The following is an 18,803-nucleotide window of genomic DNA, read 5'->3' on the forward strand; positions in this document are numbered from 1 at the left end:
GATCTCAATCAGTTGACACCTTAATCTTTGGCTTACTGGCCTCCAGAAACATGAGACATTATTCCCATCCAGTCTATGGTATTTTGTTTTGGCAGATGGTACTGACTAATATATTCTCCTTCAAACTCGCCTCTAATATCCTGTTATCACTTCCTTCAATATTTTTTTCAAACTTTTTTCTCTTGGAATTTCCTTCCATACTGATTATTTCATTACTTTGTATCCTCTTAGAAGTTTTATTTCACATAAGATTAATTTGCAGTCCTTAATTGTCTATGTACTACATATAAGCTACTCAACTACTTGACAAGCTTTCCAAATTGATAGAGATAATGTGTATAATTTCATTACAACTTCATTTCTCCAAAACACAAGTTCTGTAGTGGTTTCTACCAGTACTCCGTCATAATTGATTCCTCTTTGGCTAAAACTGTTGATCCTACACTCCATCTGGCCTGAAGCTTATAGGAAAGATAGTAACAGATCAGCCCAAATGACTAATACGGAAATACTGTGTTGAAAGTTGATTTCATTAAATTTAATTTCAGAGTTCCTGATGGACATGTAATGTGCCAGGAATTATAATGAGGGTAGAAGGTGATTATGTACCATTGAAGATTGCTCCTTTTTGTTGTTATATTACAAAAGGCCATAGGAAAATTTAGGCAGGTTTTGAAATCATATCGCAGGTATGACTTCGGGGAAAACAGGAAAGGGCAGGTCCCATATAGAAGGAATTGACAATCCAACTCGCTCTCATGGTTTGGAGCACAAGCATGGCCAGTGGGGTGTAGAGCAGAACTAGCTTACAGGCCTGGTCTGAATGACCCAACCTAAAAGTATTCTGCCCTCTACCCGTGTCATCAATTCAATCTCAATTTCTTAGAAAAACTCAAGCTCGGTTTTCTCAAATGATTTTTAGAAAATAAGACTTCTGAATGGAAACCTAAAAGCAATTAAAAAAAATTAATACATCAAGGAAGACATTTTTCTTTGACACTAGTTTCATCTTTCCATCAGTCAAGGTTTTTTTCCTGTGGTGTTTGTAAGGAAAAACTTAGAACAATAAGCATTGAGAAATGAGACATTAAATCTATCCTCATCCATTTGGTGTTGGGTGGATGAATGCATCATCCCTGCCTGCCGGAGTTGGAAGGAGGAAACAATATCGCACAACTCCTCATTTTATGTGCAAGGAAGCCATAGCTTCCAAAAAAGAATGGCATGCCCATTGGCACAGGAGTTAGGGTCATGGTCATAAATACTGGTTCAAAACTTGGCATGGGAGCTTACATGTGCCCTAGAGATCTGCTACCGCTGTGGAGCCGACTTGTTTGTGTGGGTGTGTTTTATTGCTCTTGTCATTTTTAAATATACTCTTTGATTTTTGGTCTCACATTTTCTAAGGTTATGAAGAAATCCTTAAAATTATAATCTGTTTATGAAAAGGAAGACGACAAAGGAAGGAAAAAGGGAAAGAAAGAAAAATGGAAGGAAGTTGACCTTGGTGCCCACTACCACCCCATCTCCTGACTTCTGTTTCCCACTGTCCCCACCTCTGGTCTCACCGCGGCTCCATTTGCAGCTTCCTATCTTTCCCACCGCCCTGAACGCCGGCCGACACCGTTTTACATTTTGAAAACCCTTGTTTGTTTGCTCAAACGCCCTGGACAGGCTTTTCTGGGCTTCCAACTTTGGCAGCTCTCCCATCCCCATCGGTAGAGGGGCAGGTACGCACACATTCCTTGGTATCAGTAAACCCGGAGAAATTACCCCATTCCCGCCGCGGGCGCAGGGTTAGGGAGCGCGAGGGCCTGAGGCCACAGCCCCTCGGGCAATTCCTCGCTCTCTGGCACTTCCAGGGGGCGCGCGGGGGCGCGGGGCCCTCGCGCAGTGCGCGGCGCCGTGGTCGGCGGCCACGCGGGCGCGCGGCCCTTCGGAGGGGGCGCTGTCCGAGGGCACGTGCGCGGGAGCGCGCTCTGGGACTGGTCGCGGGGTGGCGGGAGAGGCGGGCAGGGGCGGGGCCGCGGCGGCGCGCGGACGCGGAACTCGCCTGAGCTTTGCGAGGCTGCGGCTCGGCCACTGGCTGGAGGGCGGTAGCCTCTGAAGCCAGAGCCATCAAACCTGGGTCTCCCGGCGCTGAGCGGCGCCAAAAGCGGAGCCCGGCCGGGGAACTAGTCGCCCAGGGCTGTTTGCTCGTTTGCGGAAAGCGTTTCTCTGGACTCCGTTTAGGACGTAGTGGGGGTGGTGTGGCCGGCGTTGGGAGGTATTCGAAAGAGAGCTTTCACCTGTGTTCCGAGGCAGCAAGCGGGCGCGGAGGGAGCGGCGGCAGGCTCTCGCTCTAGGCACCATGGGCTGTACGCTGAGCGCCGAGGACAAGGCGGCGGTGGAGAGGAGTAAGATGATCGACCGGAACCTCCGCGAGGATGGCGAGAAGGCGGCGCGCGAGGTCAAGCTGCTGCTGCTCGGTGAGGCTGGCCGAAGGGCTAGGTGCCGGGGCGGGCGAATGAGCGAGTGGGCTGGGCGCGGCGGGGGCCGCTGTGGGCCCCTCGGCGTCGGGAAACCGGAGGGAACGCGTGACAGCAGGCGAGGGCGCGTCTGGCAGCGCCCGAGCGAGGTTGGTTCGGAGTGCGAGTGTGGCCCTTGCGGTGCGGAGCCGAGGCGGGTCCCCTCCTAGGTCCCCTTCCGCCCTCCTGCCAGGCGCTGAGATCTCCCCGCGGTAGGGCAGGCATTGCGCTGCGCTCGGTGCTTTAGTGACCCCACTGGAAGCCGAGCTGCATTTTGAGGCGGCAGATCCCGTGTAAACCCTTTTCTTTGAAGTTTAGCTGAGCCTTACAAATACGAAGGGGTATTCATGTCAAGAAAATAAAAGACACCCCGCCCCTTTCCCGGAAAACCTTTCATCCAGAGGGTGGTTTCTCGTTTGTGGTTTTTCTCACACCAGGAGTGCCGCTTTTGGTGAAGTCAGTGCACCTTTCCTGGGGCCTCTGTAGGGTTGAAATGTGTCTTTACTGTCAAGTTCCTATGGCGACTCAGTGAGTGTTAAAAAGCACCGATTATGTTTACCCTGCGTAAGGAAATAAGCTATGCTGGACATTTGATTTTTATCACTGTGGGGGTAGGGAAACCACCAAAGTTGGGTTGCGTTTGCTCCAGTAGTAGGTAAGGAGGATACTTCAGTGGTGGAACCGCTGTGAAAGGTGCAGAGGGGTCACCGGAACAACAGGATTTTCTCTACTGCCATGGTTTCTGATGAATGGGGTTTGCCAGGTGCACGCCAGGCTTTGATTTGTTCTTAGCCCTGTTCTCTTGCTGAAGTGCGACGTGGAGATCTTTTTCCAATTGTTTGAACGGGAAGAGAATTAGAGTAACCCAGGGACACTTGACTGAGGGAAACATTGTGATAATATTCACAGTTTAAGATCTTTAAATCTCTGAGTTAGGGGTTCCTTTTGTTTGATTTCTTCCCACACTCTAAGTATTAGATAGATGAAAGGTTTCTTAAAATCTTCATTTGCACTTTCAGCTTGTATTTTTTTATATAAGTTATAATAAAAGAGAAATATTGCTTAAATTCATTTTCAGTAAGCTCCAGTTTTATTGGTTTAATGACTGCAGGAAAAAATGGTGGGCTTTTTTTTTTTTTTTTTTCTTTCTCCATTACTAGTAGGCTTAGAAGCAAACTTGGCATGACTAAAAGTAATAATGATCTGAGTCATTTTGCAAGCAAACTGTGAAATAACTTTGCATTTTAAAGACCTGGTGGCTTTTTCACCCTCCGCAGCCTCCAGCATAAATCTTTCTTTGTAAATACTGTTAACCTAAGTTTTTAATTAATAAGATATATTGTATTTTGACGACGCCAGTGAATTTTCAGAGTATTGGCTATAGAAGACACACAGCTTGATAATGGAACCATGTAAATGCTCCTCTTGTAAAGTGAATCGTTCTAGACAGAAATGAAATGAAAGGATTTAAAAGTTCTTTTTCTGGTTTTCTGCTCTGATACATTATCTCTATTTATTTCTGTGTGACTTTTAGTTGGAACCAACCATCCACCATGTTTAAACCAATTGAAAAATGGGTCTTTGGGTGGTGGTGGTTTAGTCCTTTAATTAACTGTTAGACATGGGCTAGGATAAAGGTCCAAGAAGTAGGTTGTTGCTTGAATAGTATTCAGGAGAGATCAGTGTTTCTTAACCTAGTACTGTTGGCATTTTGAACTTGATAATTCTTTGCAGTCAGGTTATCTTGTGCACTGTAAGGATGTTTACAGCATCTTTAGCCACCATCCATTAGATGCCAACAGCTGCTCCCCATACCAAACTGTGACCCTTAAAAATGTTGTCATATGTCTCCTGGGGAAAAATGTAACCTTCATTGAGAACTACTGTTCTAGATTAACATATATAGTTTAATACAGTGTAGACCCTAAAGCTGAATTGCTACAGTCATCTATGGTGATTTATGAGGAAGTTGAAGGAGAGTCCTGATTTTCAGAAGAAATTATGGAATCTTTATTTCTTCTTACCAGTGACATTAGAAAGATTCCAAAAAGATTTTTTTTTTTTTTTTTTTTTTAATTAGGCAACTGATTTCCTTCAGTTGTCTAATCTAGCTTGGGCTTTTGCACTTCCCTGCATCTCTTCTTTCTACAGGAATCCAGTTACTTCCCTAACTGTTGTTGGTCTAACACTCTCATCTGTCTTACCCCACTCCACTCTACCCTTTGCCCAGACTTCCAACACCCTATAAACAGAATGCTGGCTTACTTATTTCATAAATCTTAATTCTTGAAAGGCTTGAAAACATTTTTCCCCCCTAATTTGACTTTAGCAGTGAATTGCGACCTTTGGTTCATTTTTGGATGTTTAAAGGCTATGTGTGTAAGCAGCTCAATGGAATCATTCCATTTAAAACATAGCAATTGAATCAACTAGAAATGTAAAATGGATTCTGGATAATCTATAACAATGTCACTTACATTTACATCAGTTGTTTTTCCTCATCAATTATTTTGTTTTTTCTCATTAAATGATTTTTCAAATTTTATTTAAAGTACAATATCTTTAGAGTACCAACATGGTATATTAATAGTTCATTATGTTGTGTTTTTTGCTAGAGAATATATAGTCTTTAGATATTTGGACTGAAAGATTAAAGAATAAGATTTGCACATTATTAGTAAAGATTTGGTGCTGGGATGTCTAATATATATAATTTATATCAGAGGCATTTCACTATCCTAATTTAGCACAGTAAATTAGGGCTTGAAAAAGAGAGGACCTCATCTAATCATTGACCTAAACGAAATTAGGTCATGGTTTGGGTGATTTAAGGCTTTCAGGTCTAATTTTCAGGTTTCATAGTGTTATAATATAATCCTAAATAGAGAAAAATTAATGAAAGAAATAAAAAGAAAAGTTTCTTTCCATTATATATGGGTACTTGTTAACAAAGGAAAATATTTGTATTGTTGTATCTTTGAGGATGTAACTTACCATCTTTTTAAGGTCAGTGTCATTAGTCTTCAAATGCTTTTCAGTAAGACTATGGTGTACTACTGATTTTATAAAATTACAGTTTTCATGAATTAGCTTATTCCTAAATCACAATATCACTTCAAATGTTTGTACTTCATTATACCTTTGTCCTTTTCTTGACTCCGTATATCTCCACAACCAGACCAGCAAACAAAAATCCATACCTTCATCTTCTTCTCTAGCTTAGTTTAATATCGCAGGGTTGGGAAAAAATAAATGAGAAGTTGCAGCTCTTCTGTTTCCTGCATATTTTTCCATTGCTACTATAAACCAGCTATTTGGGATGCTACATCATTAATCTTTTCACTCTCTTTGAACTTGTCCTGTGTGACTTCCCTAGTTGAGAAATTATGGCATTGCAGGACTTATTTCATTGCTTTAGCTTTTTTCCTTCCAATTGGCTGAGGATCTTAAGTAGTGCAAACCTATTTCCTTGAACCAATGGATCTGGTATTTAAACGTGGGTTGTGTGCTTCTCTCTGCCTGGTTTATCTTGTATTATTAGATACTTTTGATAGAAGCCACAGGTGGTATAAAATTATGTGCTGAGATTCGAGATTTTTCTGCATCTTCTGTTTTTCATTCTCAAATTCATAGTTCAGGTTCTCTCCTTCTGACAGCCTGATTCCAGTAGGCTCTCCTGCTTCTAGTCTTTCCTTTAAGCCTGTTCTTCTGGTATCATAATACTAGCTTGATCAAAAACTTTCTTTTAGACCTGGCTTTCTTGAGTTTTACACTGTTTTCCTCAGGGTGCTCTCCTCCAAGCAGGAGCAGTTAACATATGTTAAAGCTATTTTGGTCTTGGTTCCTAGCAGTTGAGACTTAGGCCCTGCTTGTTTCGCTATTACTGTGAGCACTTTAGCAGCAGAATCTTCATCTTTGTGTTCTTAGCAACGCTTCTACTTTGTCATGTGTAAAATGTGCTCTAAATGATGTAAAATTATCTTTCTGCTTTCTGGAATATAAACCACATACTCTGCCATTTTCAGTATTTATCGGAATAAATAACTATCCAAACAGTGTTTAAAAAAAAAACAAAAGAAAAGAAAAGTAAAGAAAGAAAGAAAAAGGGAATAGAAGAACATGTATGATGACCAAAGTTAATGAATGGTATTTAAAAGCAAATAGAAACAAAATTAAAATAAAAGCAAGCAATTTGGTTTAGTATTTTATTTTCCATATGTAATGTTTTTCATAGTCATTATATTCTTTGACAAAAAATTAGACAAAATCTCTATTGATGGGGAATCTGCTATGTCTGTTGAAGCTGTGATGTTTTTCCTTAATTTTTTTTTTTTTTTGGTGAAGGTATATCTCATTTTCTAGAATTTATTTTGGCCTCTTTTATAAAGAATTTATCAAGGATAGCAAACATAATGCCTACCTTTTAGGTTTTAGTGGAAAATAGTAGGAAATATAATTGCTTACAGGATTTAGTAGATGTTATTTAAACATGAAAAAGATTGCTATAGTTTTTTAAACCAAAATGAACTATCCAGCCACATTCTTATTTTGTTACACACTTCTCATTGCCCTGGAAAACTTAAGATAGAGCAGATTCATGCAAGGGGACTTGAGTGTATTGGCCGCATTTCTAGGTCACGTATTTCTTGATCACATGTCCTGGCCTGCATTTTACTCAGTGTGTGACTACCCAGAGTATGACATTGGTGAAGTTCAGATCCCAGATGGCATTTGAGCCTGTGAACTAAAGTTAACAGTACCTAATCTTAGGCTGTTTTCTGGTATAATTTATTAAACTATAATTAAAAACCCTAAGATAAATAACAAACTAATTTTAAAATGAATATTTATTACTATATGCTTAGCAACTTCTGAAAAAAATATTATTACATAGTTAGAGTTTAGAAATCCACAGAGGGTATGCACAGGGCTAAAAATCAGGGCTTTTCTTCTGCACTTTCTAGAAGAGTCCCTTTCCCTTCCCCAGGCTCTGTTAAGGGGCTGCCTGCTTTCATTGGCTCATGGTGCCTTTCCCCATCTTCAGAGGCAACTGTGATTGGTGGTTTCCCTCCTTTGGCTTCCCTCTCCTGACTTCTGCTTTCATTTATGAGAACCCTTGCAGGATAACAGCCCCACATCAAAATTCTTAATCAAATTATACCTGTAATATTCTTTTTACCATGTAAGGTAACATATTTGCAGGTTTCAGGGATTGGAGGATATGTCTCTCTGGGGTCTATTATAGTGCCTACCATAGTTCACCATCTGGATCCTAAAAATTCAAGTCCATTTTTTCATGAAAAAATGCATTCACCACCTTCCAACATCTGCAAAAGCTTCAACTCATTATAGAACCTACTCAAATTCCAAAGCTCCGGATCTAACTCAGGAATGGGTGCAATTTGGGGTCTAATCAGTACTAGGATAAATCCTTTTAATCTGTGAACTGGTGAACTATAAAACAAGTTGTATTATCCCAGATTATAATGGTGGGACAGGCACAGGTTATCAATTACAGACATTGTCATTTCAAAAGGGAGAAAATGGAAAGGAAAAAAGAATTATCTATCTCAAGTACAGCCAAAACTACGTTAGGTTTCAAGAGCTAGGAATAGACCTCTGTGACTTGAGTGCGCCTTTGCCACCCTGGACTCTGCCCTTGGGTGCTTATCTTTCTAAAGAAAGGTAGGATGTGTACTCAGCTGGTAGTCTGTCAACCTAGTACTTACTCATAGCAGTTTGGTGGTCTTACAGCATTTCATTTTGTAGTCTCATATTTTTTTTTTTTTTTTTCCCATCTTAATGTAACCAGCAAGGAAAAACCACATCTTTAATACCTAACTTGGAAATGTCTTCATTTCAGTATCTGGGTTCATGGGTCATAAGGTTTGATTTTACATAATAGCAGGACACAATTCATCTAAGCTTTCTGCGTTTGAATAACAAGTGTTCCCTTACCTCTGATTTCTAGTGAGATGCCCTTCCTTTCTCACCAGCAGCACATTTAAAGCCTTTGTTTCTTTCCCACAGTCTTTCATTGTAATTTAGGTATTTTCTAGGATGAAATAAATTTCCTCCATCATGCTTCTCAGTTCTTTCTGCGCCCTCGCGAGGAGAGGCATTAATATCAGGTCTCTCCTAACAGTTACAGAAACAGCCAAGGCCTTTTCTATCATGTTCCTTAATATTCTTTCAGCCTTTGCCTATTTCCCAAATCCAAAGCCATTTCAACATTTTTAAATGTTTGTTAAAGCAGTGCCCCCTCTCCCAGGTATCTTTATTGATATCACATGAATTATACTTTAGGGAAAGCATAATGATTATAATTTTATATTCTCTAATCCTTCATACTTTATGTAACTATGGTAACCCTAAAATCACCAGTTTCTGGCATTTAATATTGAACCCCTGGTATTTTACTCAAGTCATGATGTGAAAGAGAAATGCTTTTGTTTGTCTCCTCTTCAGTGAAGTTTTTCTTGATCATCCAGCCAAAATTACTCTTCCTTGCCCTTCCTGCTTACACCATACTAAAATCATTCTGTGCATTTACTTGTTCTAATAGTTTGTTTCTATGGCATCAGCTCCCTTAGAACATGAATCCTGTAGAACTTGTTTATCATCTGATGGAATGGCATATAGTATCCATTTCACAAATAAATGTTGTTTGAATGAATGAATGCCATAGTGAACATTAATTTTGTCCTTCAGAAATAGAGAATTGATTTATTTTCTTTGTACTTTGAGTAATTAAGTGAATTTTGCCACAATATATGCACTTTTTTTTAAAAAAAATCTTGGTTGTTAGAGTAACTAAAACCTATATTATTCCTAACATTCATTCAAAAATTAAGTTAATCAGCATGACAAATTATTGCATGATCAGAAAAAAATTGTGATTCAGCTAATTTAAAGTAGGATTTTCATATGTACCATTTGAGTACTTTGTTTTCTTCAGTATTGTTTCATTGCTGCTTCACATTTGAACACTTTCTTAAAATGCCCAATTCTGTGTGGCATGTGCTGTGTTCTCACAGCTGTGTATATCACACAGGATGGTGTGATTATTGGTAACCTTGGCTTTCAGGAGCCAGCAGGGTGCTCATCCCCAGTGTGTTTTATGTCTTGCCAGCCTTTATGTGGTGGAAATCCTTGGCTGCATTTGTAAAGTGTGTTCTGTGCTTTGGGGAGGTCCAGCTATGCCTTAGGCTTACCAGATCATTAAGAGAACGTGCAGTCTACTTAGGGAAGTAAACCAGATGCATGAAAATGATTCATCATAATGGCATATGGGGAAGTAATAAAATGATAATAGACACTAAGAGAGATGAGATTCAGTATTGGGTACCTTAGTATTGGTCCTGTGGGGCAGGGGTAGAGGTGGACATAGAATGACTCTCAGGAATTATTGTGGTTCTAAATCTGTCAGTTTCTTTCATGTATTTCTGAGCTGTTTCTTTAATTCTAATTGACTGTAAACTCTATGTTGTATAGAAATACAGTTTAGAAGAGACTCTGCTGTTAGTGAATGGTGAATTTAGTTTTCTTCTATTCTTTCTGCATAAGGAAATTTATCCTCCAAGGTTTATTCAGTTCTGTAGGGAAACTCTCCCGATAGGGGATAAAGCAGTTGACCTAGAACTCTGGTGGTAAAATGTTTTTTCTTGGGACCTTGGACAGGTTATCCACATTATTTAAGCTTCAGTTTTCTTTTCTGTAAATGCTGGATGATAAACGTATCTACCTCACAGGGCCAGGGACAGAGTAAGCTAATGTACTGACGTACTGAGACTAGAATGTGGCAATAAGTACTTAATAAATATAAGCTGTTATTATAAACACTTTAGAGACTTTGAGATCAGCCCTCCCTGCAGTTTGATCCATTTTTTGTCATAGACGTTAATCCCTTTGTTGGCTTTTCTTAGCAAGGGTGTGTGTATGGCAAAGACTTCAAGAAGTACAAAATCAATTTTAATTACTAGTTTCTGATCCCACCCTAGATTACTTGTGGAATTGGAATTTCTGGTAACAGGCTCCTTATTAGGACTAGACCAGGTAAATATCTGTACTATGTTAAGAATTATATACAGAGTGGATTTTAAGCAATCAGAAAACTATACAAATCATTTAAAAATAATTTTCTCTGTATTTTATTACTCATTGTTGGAATAAATTCAGTGATTTCTTCTGAACTTTTCATTTGCACTTTCTTGCAAATAAAAGCTATTAGTTTTTTAAACATGAAACATTATTTGAGTTACTTAAAAAGAATGTGCTTTTTCTCAGGCACAAGATTTCAAAATCCCACAAAATTTAAAATCTTACTGAAGCTTTCCGTATTGTTGGCTCAGGAGATGCCTAACAAAACTCTAGTTACCTTGATTATACTTTTAAGAGAAGTGTCTCTTGAAAAGCGGTACCAACCTTGACTTAGAAACACTGAGGCATTAAATCCATGATAGTGTTTGTACCTTTTAATAAAATTTAAAAGCAGTCCCTTAAGACCTAGCCTTGAGTTGTCAGGGCCTCTTTCTGTTGCCTCGTCTTTCTAAGGTATAGTCCAAGAGCTTTTTCTAGTGATTTACTTGTCTAATCCATATTATATTTTTTCTTTCTTGGACACGTGCCTTTTATATGACAGCCTTTTCTTAAGGTTTACTAATGTTGTTCTTCATGGTATTTAAGAGGTATGGAACTTGTCAATAAAGTTGCAGGTAAGTTCAATATAATAGACTAAGAATTAGAAAAAAATGGTGTTTTTAGGCTGTTTTTCTTTTTTAAAAACTTTTTAGTCACTTGAAAAAATGTTTTACTATAAATTATATGTTTTTTTCATAGACACAGAATAGACTTTAAAATGTAGACTTTTTTATGGAACTAGATGTGTTGAGAAATATAGGGAGACAATCATGTAACCCATAATACCTGTTTATATTTATTTAAAGAGGTGACATCTTGTGTCTGTTCTTTCTCCTCTCCTTATGGAATACTTTTGTATGTAGGTTGGGCTTCTCATTTTACCTTCTATTTAACCTCTGTTTTATTTCTTTTAAAACTTCTTTACCTTGTGTGCTATTTATTATATATCTTCTAGGTCCATTTGTCTCTTTGCTAATAACCTAATCTGCTTTTAACATATTGACCTTTCAATATTAACGGTGACATTTTTATATCTGGAAGTTATTTCTAATCCATCTTTTAACATTCATTTACCATTCTTTCCCCTTATTTTCTAGTTACTTTCGTCTTACTATGCCTCTTGTCTAGTTTGAAGAGTGTACCCTTCCAGGTGGTTGGGTTCGGTTGGGTGTCTGGTCCTCTCATGGCAGTATCCTCTTGTAATTCCTGATTGTGAGCCTATGTTAAGCAGTGAATTGTCTGTGTGACCCTGTGCACACTGGGTTGGCTGCCGTTTTCCTGTCAGTCCCGTGGGGTAGGGGTGGAGGACAGGTCCATTTCTAACTTACCCTAACACAGCATAAAAGCTGAAAGCATCATTTCTCATCCTTGGGTTAACTACTTTCTCCATGCTTCATCTGTCTTAGTTGACACCCTCCATCCTTGTCATCTCATTTATCTTAACACCGGATAAATCAAAAGCCTCATTTATTCTAAACATTTTACTCATTTTCCTGCCTCACATTTTATGATCCAGTAACACAGAACTGATGGTTTCTTGTGTGTGTTTGAGAGAGAAAGTGAGTGCATGCGTGCCCTGAAGGGTTTCCTAATACTCTTCTGGGCGTCTTGTGGACTTTCATGGTGTGCTTATAAGTCAGCTTATTTCTTACCTGCTGGCATCTGCTCTTGAAGTGTGAGTGTACTTGTTAGCCCATTGTCTCTCATTTTTATCACAGCCAGGACCAAGTCTCTTACTGTCTTGGCACTATTGTGTCTCGTGAGTGCTGTGGCCCTCCCAGTCACCATTTTCTCCAGGCAATCCTTTGCTGCAGAGCCACTATGCAGGAGCCAGGCTTTGAGCTATCTTGAGTCCTCTGCCTTCTCAAGTCTTTTCAAGCATGAGGAAAATTTCGCGTTGCATCAGTTGCACCGAGGTGTCAATATGCTAGGGTGAAATGAGCTCAGGAGTTCCTTCTGCTTAGCCAACTTCTCCACCAGGCCCCTGGGAGACTTTCTTACCCCAAATCGGTACCTCTGCCTCTAGCAGTCTCTTCATCTTCCCCAACCTACCATTTACCTCTGGAACTTGGTTCTGCCCAGAGAGGCAATCAAGATAAAGAGTTCTGCCTCTCTGTTTCCCTTACCCCACCTGCCTTTGGCAGTTGCTGCTTACTGATTGCCCAAGTGCCTCCCAGTTTCCTAGGCTTTGCCAGGGGATGCCTGGGGAAGTAAGTCACTCGTACCCTTCCATTTCTATCTGGATGACACTGATGTGACTTTTCTACCATTATCCATGCAAGTACAAGAGAGCAAAAAGCACATTAGTAGGCTTCCAACTATGTCTCACTTTCCATGTTTGTTGTTTGCTCTGAAGTTGGAGTTTTAAAATTTTTTCTCCCCAGTTGTTTGCATTGCTTTGGTTGTGTCACATTTGTGAAGTTTACTTTTTCTAGAGCTGCTCTTCTTTAATGTAAATTTTACTATGCATAGAAATAATTTGGAATTTTTAATATGCAGATTCTTGTTCAGTTGGTCCAGGGCAGGGCCTGAGATTTTGCATGTCTCACAAACTCCCAGGAGATGAATGTGCTGCTGGTCCACAGTCTAGTCCACACTTTGAGAAGCAACATCCTAGAGGTGGTGATCCTCCTGGCTTTTTTTTTTATTATTATTTTTTTAATCAACTTGTAAGCACTTTTCACTGGTTTTTAGCCACATTCACGAAACCTCCCATAATCTTACCAAAAAAGTGTTTGAAACGGTGCCTTGCCAGAAGTAAGCACTCATTATGTTTTATACATTCACATATATGCCCCCCACACACGCATGTAATGCCTGTCACACTTGATGTTGTTGCTCTATAGTTAAGCTTCTGATGTTAATCTGGAACCTTGTTTCAGCAGTGCATTTTGAGAAAAATTATTCAGTATTATTTTATATGGAAACGTGCACTGCCTGAGGTGTGACCAGAAGCTGTGAGTGATAATGAATCTTCTAGTATTTCTATGTATGCAAGAACTTTGTAAGTGGAGTTCTTTTGATGACAGGATTATTCAGGCCAGGTTGAAAGTGTACCTAGAATAGTGTTTTTATGACTGTTTTTATCTCAGAATGTTCATGATAAAATTTCTTCGTCAGAAGTAAATAAAGTGCGGTTGCTTGCCATGGACTGAATGTTTCTATCTTCCCCAAAAGTATATGTTAAAATCCTAATCAACCCATCTCCCACACCCAAAAAACCCCAATCCCCAATATGGGGACTTTGGAAGGTAATTAGGGTTGGATTAGATCATGAGGGTTGGGCCTTTGTGATAGGATTGAAATTAATGGTGCTGGCACCCTGATCTTGGATTTCTAGCCTCCAGGACTATGAGAAATAAATGTTTAGTTTTTAAGACACCTGATCTATATATGACATTTTAGTAGCCCAGACTAAATGAGGTATGTAAAGTGTGAAGATGCTAGAGAGAACCATTTGATAACATTTTAAGTCATTGGACTTGAAATAATTGATCATGTTACTTTTATATAACCTCAGCTCTCCTAATCTAAAGCCACATGCAATGGAATTTCCATTGCCTTTAAAAGGGAATTCCGATCTTAGAAAATTCATCTTCCTGTTAATATTTAGTGATAAGTAATCACAAAAAATGTTTTGTTATTAAACATGGCCTAAGTGTTCCACAACTTCTTTCTTTCATTATAGTATCCTTTGCTGGTTGGGCTTACTTGAAGTTAGTCATAACATCTGGTTCTTATGAAACATGTGTAATTCATTCAGCAAATATTTATAGAATGTCAGCTCTATGGACTACATGTTCTAGATATCTGGATATGGAACAGGAACAGTCTTTGTGACGCTGATATAAATTAGAGAAAATATTCTTTAAACATTTGCCATTAGGTACAACAATGTGGTTATTTTGGATTGTTGAGTTATAAATACTAAAAAAAAAAAAAAACAAAAAACAAAACAAAACAAAAAAAATGGGTTCTTGGTACTTTCCTATCTCATTTATCTCAGTATGCCTTTGTAGTAGGTTATTTTAACTTTGTTTTGAATGACTACACTTTGTAGGTCAGGTTAAATTTTATTTCTATTTGCTAAAAGCTACTCCAGGATTCTCAGAGCAAAAACTAAGTAGTGACATCTCACAGAAATTCATACTGTGCACATGGTGATATTTAGAATTTCAGAATTTCCTGAAAAAGTTACTAACCAACGAAAAAATAGTTATTAACCAACAAAGATATAGTCCATTTTTGTCGACTTAGTGGTGACATCTAAAATGACTTAAGCCCTAGTTTAAAAAGTAACTAATGTAGAGAGTGATTCTGAATAAAATATAAAACTCTTAATGAGATCTCAATAGTGACTTCTTTTGGAGAATAAGGATTTATGTTGTATAATTCATTGACTTGTATAGATTTGAATTGTATTTTGCTATTTGTGTATTTTTTTTGTTCATCAGTGAGCAAATGTTATTTTAACATTAAAACATGAAAACAAGAGCTCATAAAATTCAAACTTCTGAATGAGCTAAAAAACTTAATATTTTCTGAATATAAGTAAAAAATGCTGTGAAGCATTTCTGGAATTTGTTCGTATACATAAGCATATATGTAAGTTGAGAGCTAAACTTTAATATTTTAGAATTATATAGTGCTATTATTCTGTAAACAATTTATTTTTAAGACTTACCTGTATTTCTGAAAGTTAAGATTGGGTATTTTGACTTATGACAATTTTAGTCCTTAAATATTATGTGGGTAATATTTAATATGTGTATTTATATATATTATTGTCTGTGTTCCTTATTATTTACTTAAGTTACTGGTTAAAAGTTCTTAAGTGTTTTAAGGCCTACCATGTGTATAAGGAGATCAGGAAGAGGCATCCATTGTACTGTAATGTTTAATTCTTAAGCATGTTGCTGGATGCCTAGATCTTTATCATCTTATTTTTCCAGGACAAAAATATTTCATAAACAAACAAAAAATTTATTAATGTAGGCCAGTACATGTCAACTTTGTCATCTTCTTTTCCTGTGCTTTCACATCTGATTATTTCCTAAGTCTCATCACTCTTAATTTAGATTGCCTTGACCATCATCCTCCTTCTTCCATTTTCACATAAGTCAGTCTGTTGAAATATCCTCCTCCTTGGTCTTCCTACCTACATAGTTTTCCACCCTTCAGTCTATATATGCCTCCTGAATGATAGCTTTGATCTTATCAGTAGTTCCAATTGTAACAGAAGGGCCACCCTATTCATTAACATGGTGTTTGGGAACCTCTGTGATTTGGCTTCCACCCAGCCTTTCTGTATTTCCCATCATCAGTGCTTCCCTTGGTTTCCCATCTCAGTAACCTTACTCATACTATTCCTTTTTGCTAGGAATGCCTTTCCACCCTTATTTGTTCTCAGTTCTTTCCATGTATGTCCATGATCAGAGTTTGGGATATTTTTTCTCAAAACTCAATAATATCTGGATCCCACATAAAGCAATTTTTATCAATTCCTAATTTAAATGTATTTCAGTATCTCTTAAAGGTATAAAATTATGTAAGATATAATTAGACAAGTTTCTTAGCCCTAGTCTCCACTTAGGTAACCACAAAGTTCCCCCCAAAATTATATACAAGACCCAAACAAATACAGTTCTCATTAACATTAGTTGTTTTGTGGTCCTTGTGATGCCAACCAAGTAGAGTGCTTTGCATTGGGCATGTCTACCATTAAATGCCAAAAGATGTCTCATTTCTCCCATCCTCCTGCTCTAATTGCAAAACCATCATTCTTGGAATGGTCTCACCTTCAACAGAATGAATTCTTCCATGAGGCATTATCTGTGGTATCATGAATCATAAGGCTAATTAGTGTGCCCATTAAGTAACTGCTTTTATATGTGAAAAAATAAAACATCTGGATTAGAATTAGAATTAGAAGTTAGAATTGCCTAAGTTCAGGTAATTATTCATTAAATATTAAATTATCTTCTGTCTGTCTGCTAAGGCCTGTGTCAAGGATTATATGCATCCAAAGATGAATCTAACATGGATCCTGCCCTCAAGAGGCTTCACAGCAAAAGAAAAAAATGAATTATTTATTGGAAGGATGAATGCTGGGAATGAGATTTGGACTTGCATAGGGAGCAGTGAACTTCAAGTTGAGAGCTGTTAACTATTTAGCCCTTTCAGCTGTTAAAGGGCACAATCAAGAATAGGAGATCTGTTTATTTTGAGTTGACTTTTCTATTTTTATATTTTATTCTTTGTTTATTGCCTCTTCTCATTACTTTTTCATAGACTCTATTTCCTTGAGTTGTCTAGAACTAAAGTAAGAAGTATTAATCTCATGTTACAAATCAGGAAATCCAGACTTTGATAAGTAAGTTATTTGCTCAAGGACATACAGTTAGTAAGTGGCAGGCTGGGTCTTCTTCTGCCTCTTGTTGTTTGATTTCCATTTAACTCTCTTGATTATACTGCCTCTTAGTACTTACTTATACTTGAATCCAAAGAATACTTCTATCTATTATTTCATGTGGACCTTTGCACCTGTGAAATTAAATAGAGCCTGATAGAATAGACACCAAGTAAATATTGTTGAGTATGTGAACAATGATAGGCTCAGATAATAAATTAACTATAACTTATCATGCCAGCATTATCCATTATACCTAATCAGGTGTTTTAACCAAATATTTTTAAAAGTGGGGCTGAATTATACATATATGTTAAAATAGTGTATTTCTATTTTAAACATTTATTTACTTATTTATTTTGGTACCAAGGGGTACTTAAGCACTGAGCCACATCCTCAGATCTATTAAAAAACTTTTATTTTCAAACAGGGTCTTTCTAAGTTGCTTAGGGCCTCACTAAATTGCTGAGACTGGCTTTGAACTTGGAAGTCTCCTGCCTCAACCTTCTAAGCCCTGGGATAACAGCATGAGCCACTGTGCCTGACTTACTATTTTTTTTTTTTTTAAGAGTGTAAGATACCAGCTTCCAGATATAATCTGGGATTAGTATAAATTCAGCCTCATCTCTTACATCTACTATGTATAGGCCTGAAATATTTCAAATGGAAAGTGAAATTTATTAAAAGGAGAGAAAAAAAAAAAAACCTGAGGCAATTAGATGTCCTGAATCTTTTAGGGGAGACTTAATTATACTTAATACACTATATTTACCGAAGAAAGGATGTAGATGGTTCTATTTTTACAAAGTTTTTTTTTTTCCTTTTTAACATCAGTAACTTCCATTAAACAAGCTAACTAAAATATTAAATTTGTGAGGTCTTACCAGAATGTAGAAGAGTCCCTGTCATTGACCTGCCAGCTGCTGCAAGATTATGATAGAATCTCGAAGAAATTTTGTGTCTTTTTTCCCCCCTTTGGCATATCTGTAACATAGTTTAAAACCCTTTGTTTAAATTTTTCATTCTAAAATGACTATCTTAAAAATTAGTAAACTGAAATTAATGCTTATATTTTTCCAATAGCTTTTTATATGTGTTTGAGCACTGATTTGTCTTGATTATTAAATAGAAATTAAAACCATTTCTAACACTACAGGTTAACCAGGAACTTGTTGAGGGTGTTTTTCTGTGATAAGGTAGGAGACAAACAGTAAGGCTATTAATAAATTTAAGTCAGGGTGGCTGGGATAGTATGTTGTTAATCTCCAAATGCTCACTTAGTGTAATTATTACAAAGAAGTGTTCCTGTTCAGTGTATTTTGAGGGGTCATGTTTGTTAATGGCTTTCCCATTCTGAATCATGCTCCTGGATGCTTTTTTCCAAAATCCATAAAGAAGAGATATAATCTTTTTTTCACAGTGAAGAGAAGGAAAACATTTTAATGGACAGAAAATAATACTTTTTTTTTCTTGCAAGTCAGCGATTATGTTGTTTTCCTAATCTTATCTCCTGTCACTTCTATTTTATTTTCTTTAGAATTCCTCCTACAAGTATTTTAGGCAATCAGGTTGCATAAATTTCAGTGGAAATTAGGCTGATATACTTACCAAGTTGATATTTTTTTAAAGAAATAAACATAAGGGCACACATTTATTTCAGTTGTTAGCATCATGGTTAAAATGTCTTGTGTTTAATTGATTCCGGGTTGGAAGCATTTTGTTAAGTGTTTAATTTTAAGTAACTGTGT

General features: G+C 37.6%; 1 protein-coding gene across 1 annotated transcript in view; it reads left to right on the forward strand.

Moving 5' to 3' along the window:
• The first annotated feature begins 2,037 nt into the window (after nucleotides 1-2,037).
• Nucleotides 2,038-18,803, forward strand: part of Gnai1 (G protein subunit alpha i1) — an 84,043-nt gene continuing 67,277 nt past the window's right edge. The window contains exon 1 of the mRNA XM_027926518.2: nucleotides 2,038-2,468. Within this exon, the coding sequence (XP_027782319.1) occupies nucleotides 2,351-2,468 (118 nt within the window). The 5' untranslated portion in view covers nucleotides 2,038-2,350. The remainder of the gene's footprint in view (nucleotides 2,469-18,803) is intronic.

This window comes from Marmota flaviventris, chromosome 1, assembly GCF_047511675.1.
Source record: "Marmota flaviventris isolate mMarFla1 chromosome 1, mMarFla1.hap1, whole genome shotgun sequence".
In the NCBI taxonomy this organism is placed as follows: Eukaryota; Metazoa; Chordata; class Mammalia; order Rodentia; family Sciuridae; genus Marmota; species Marmota flaviventris.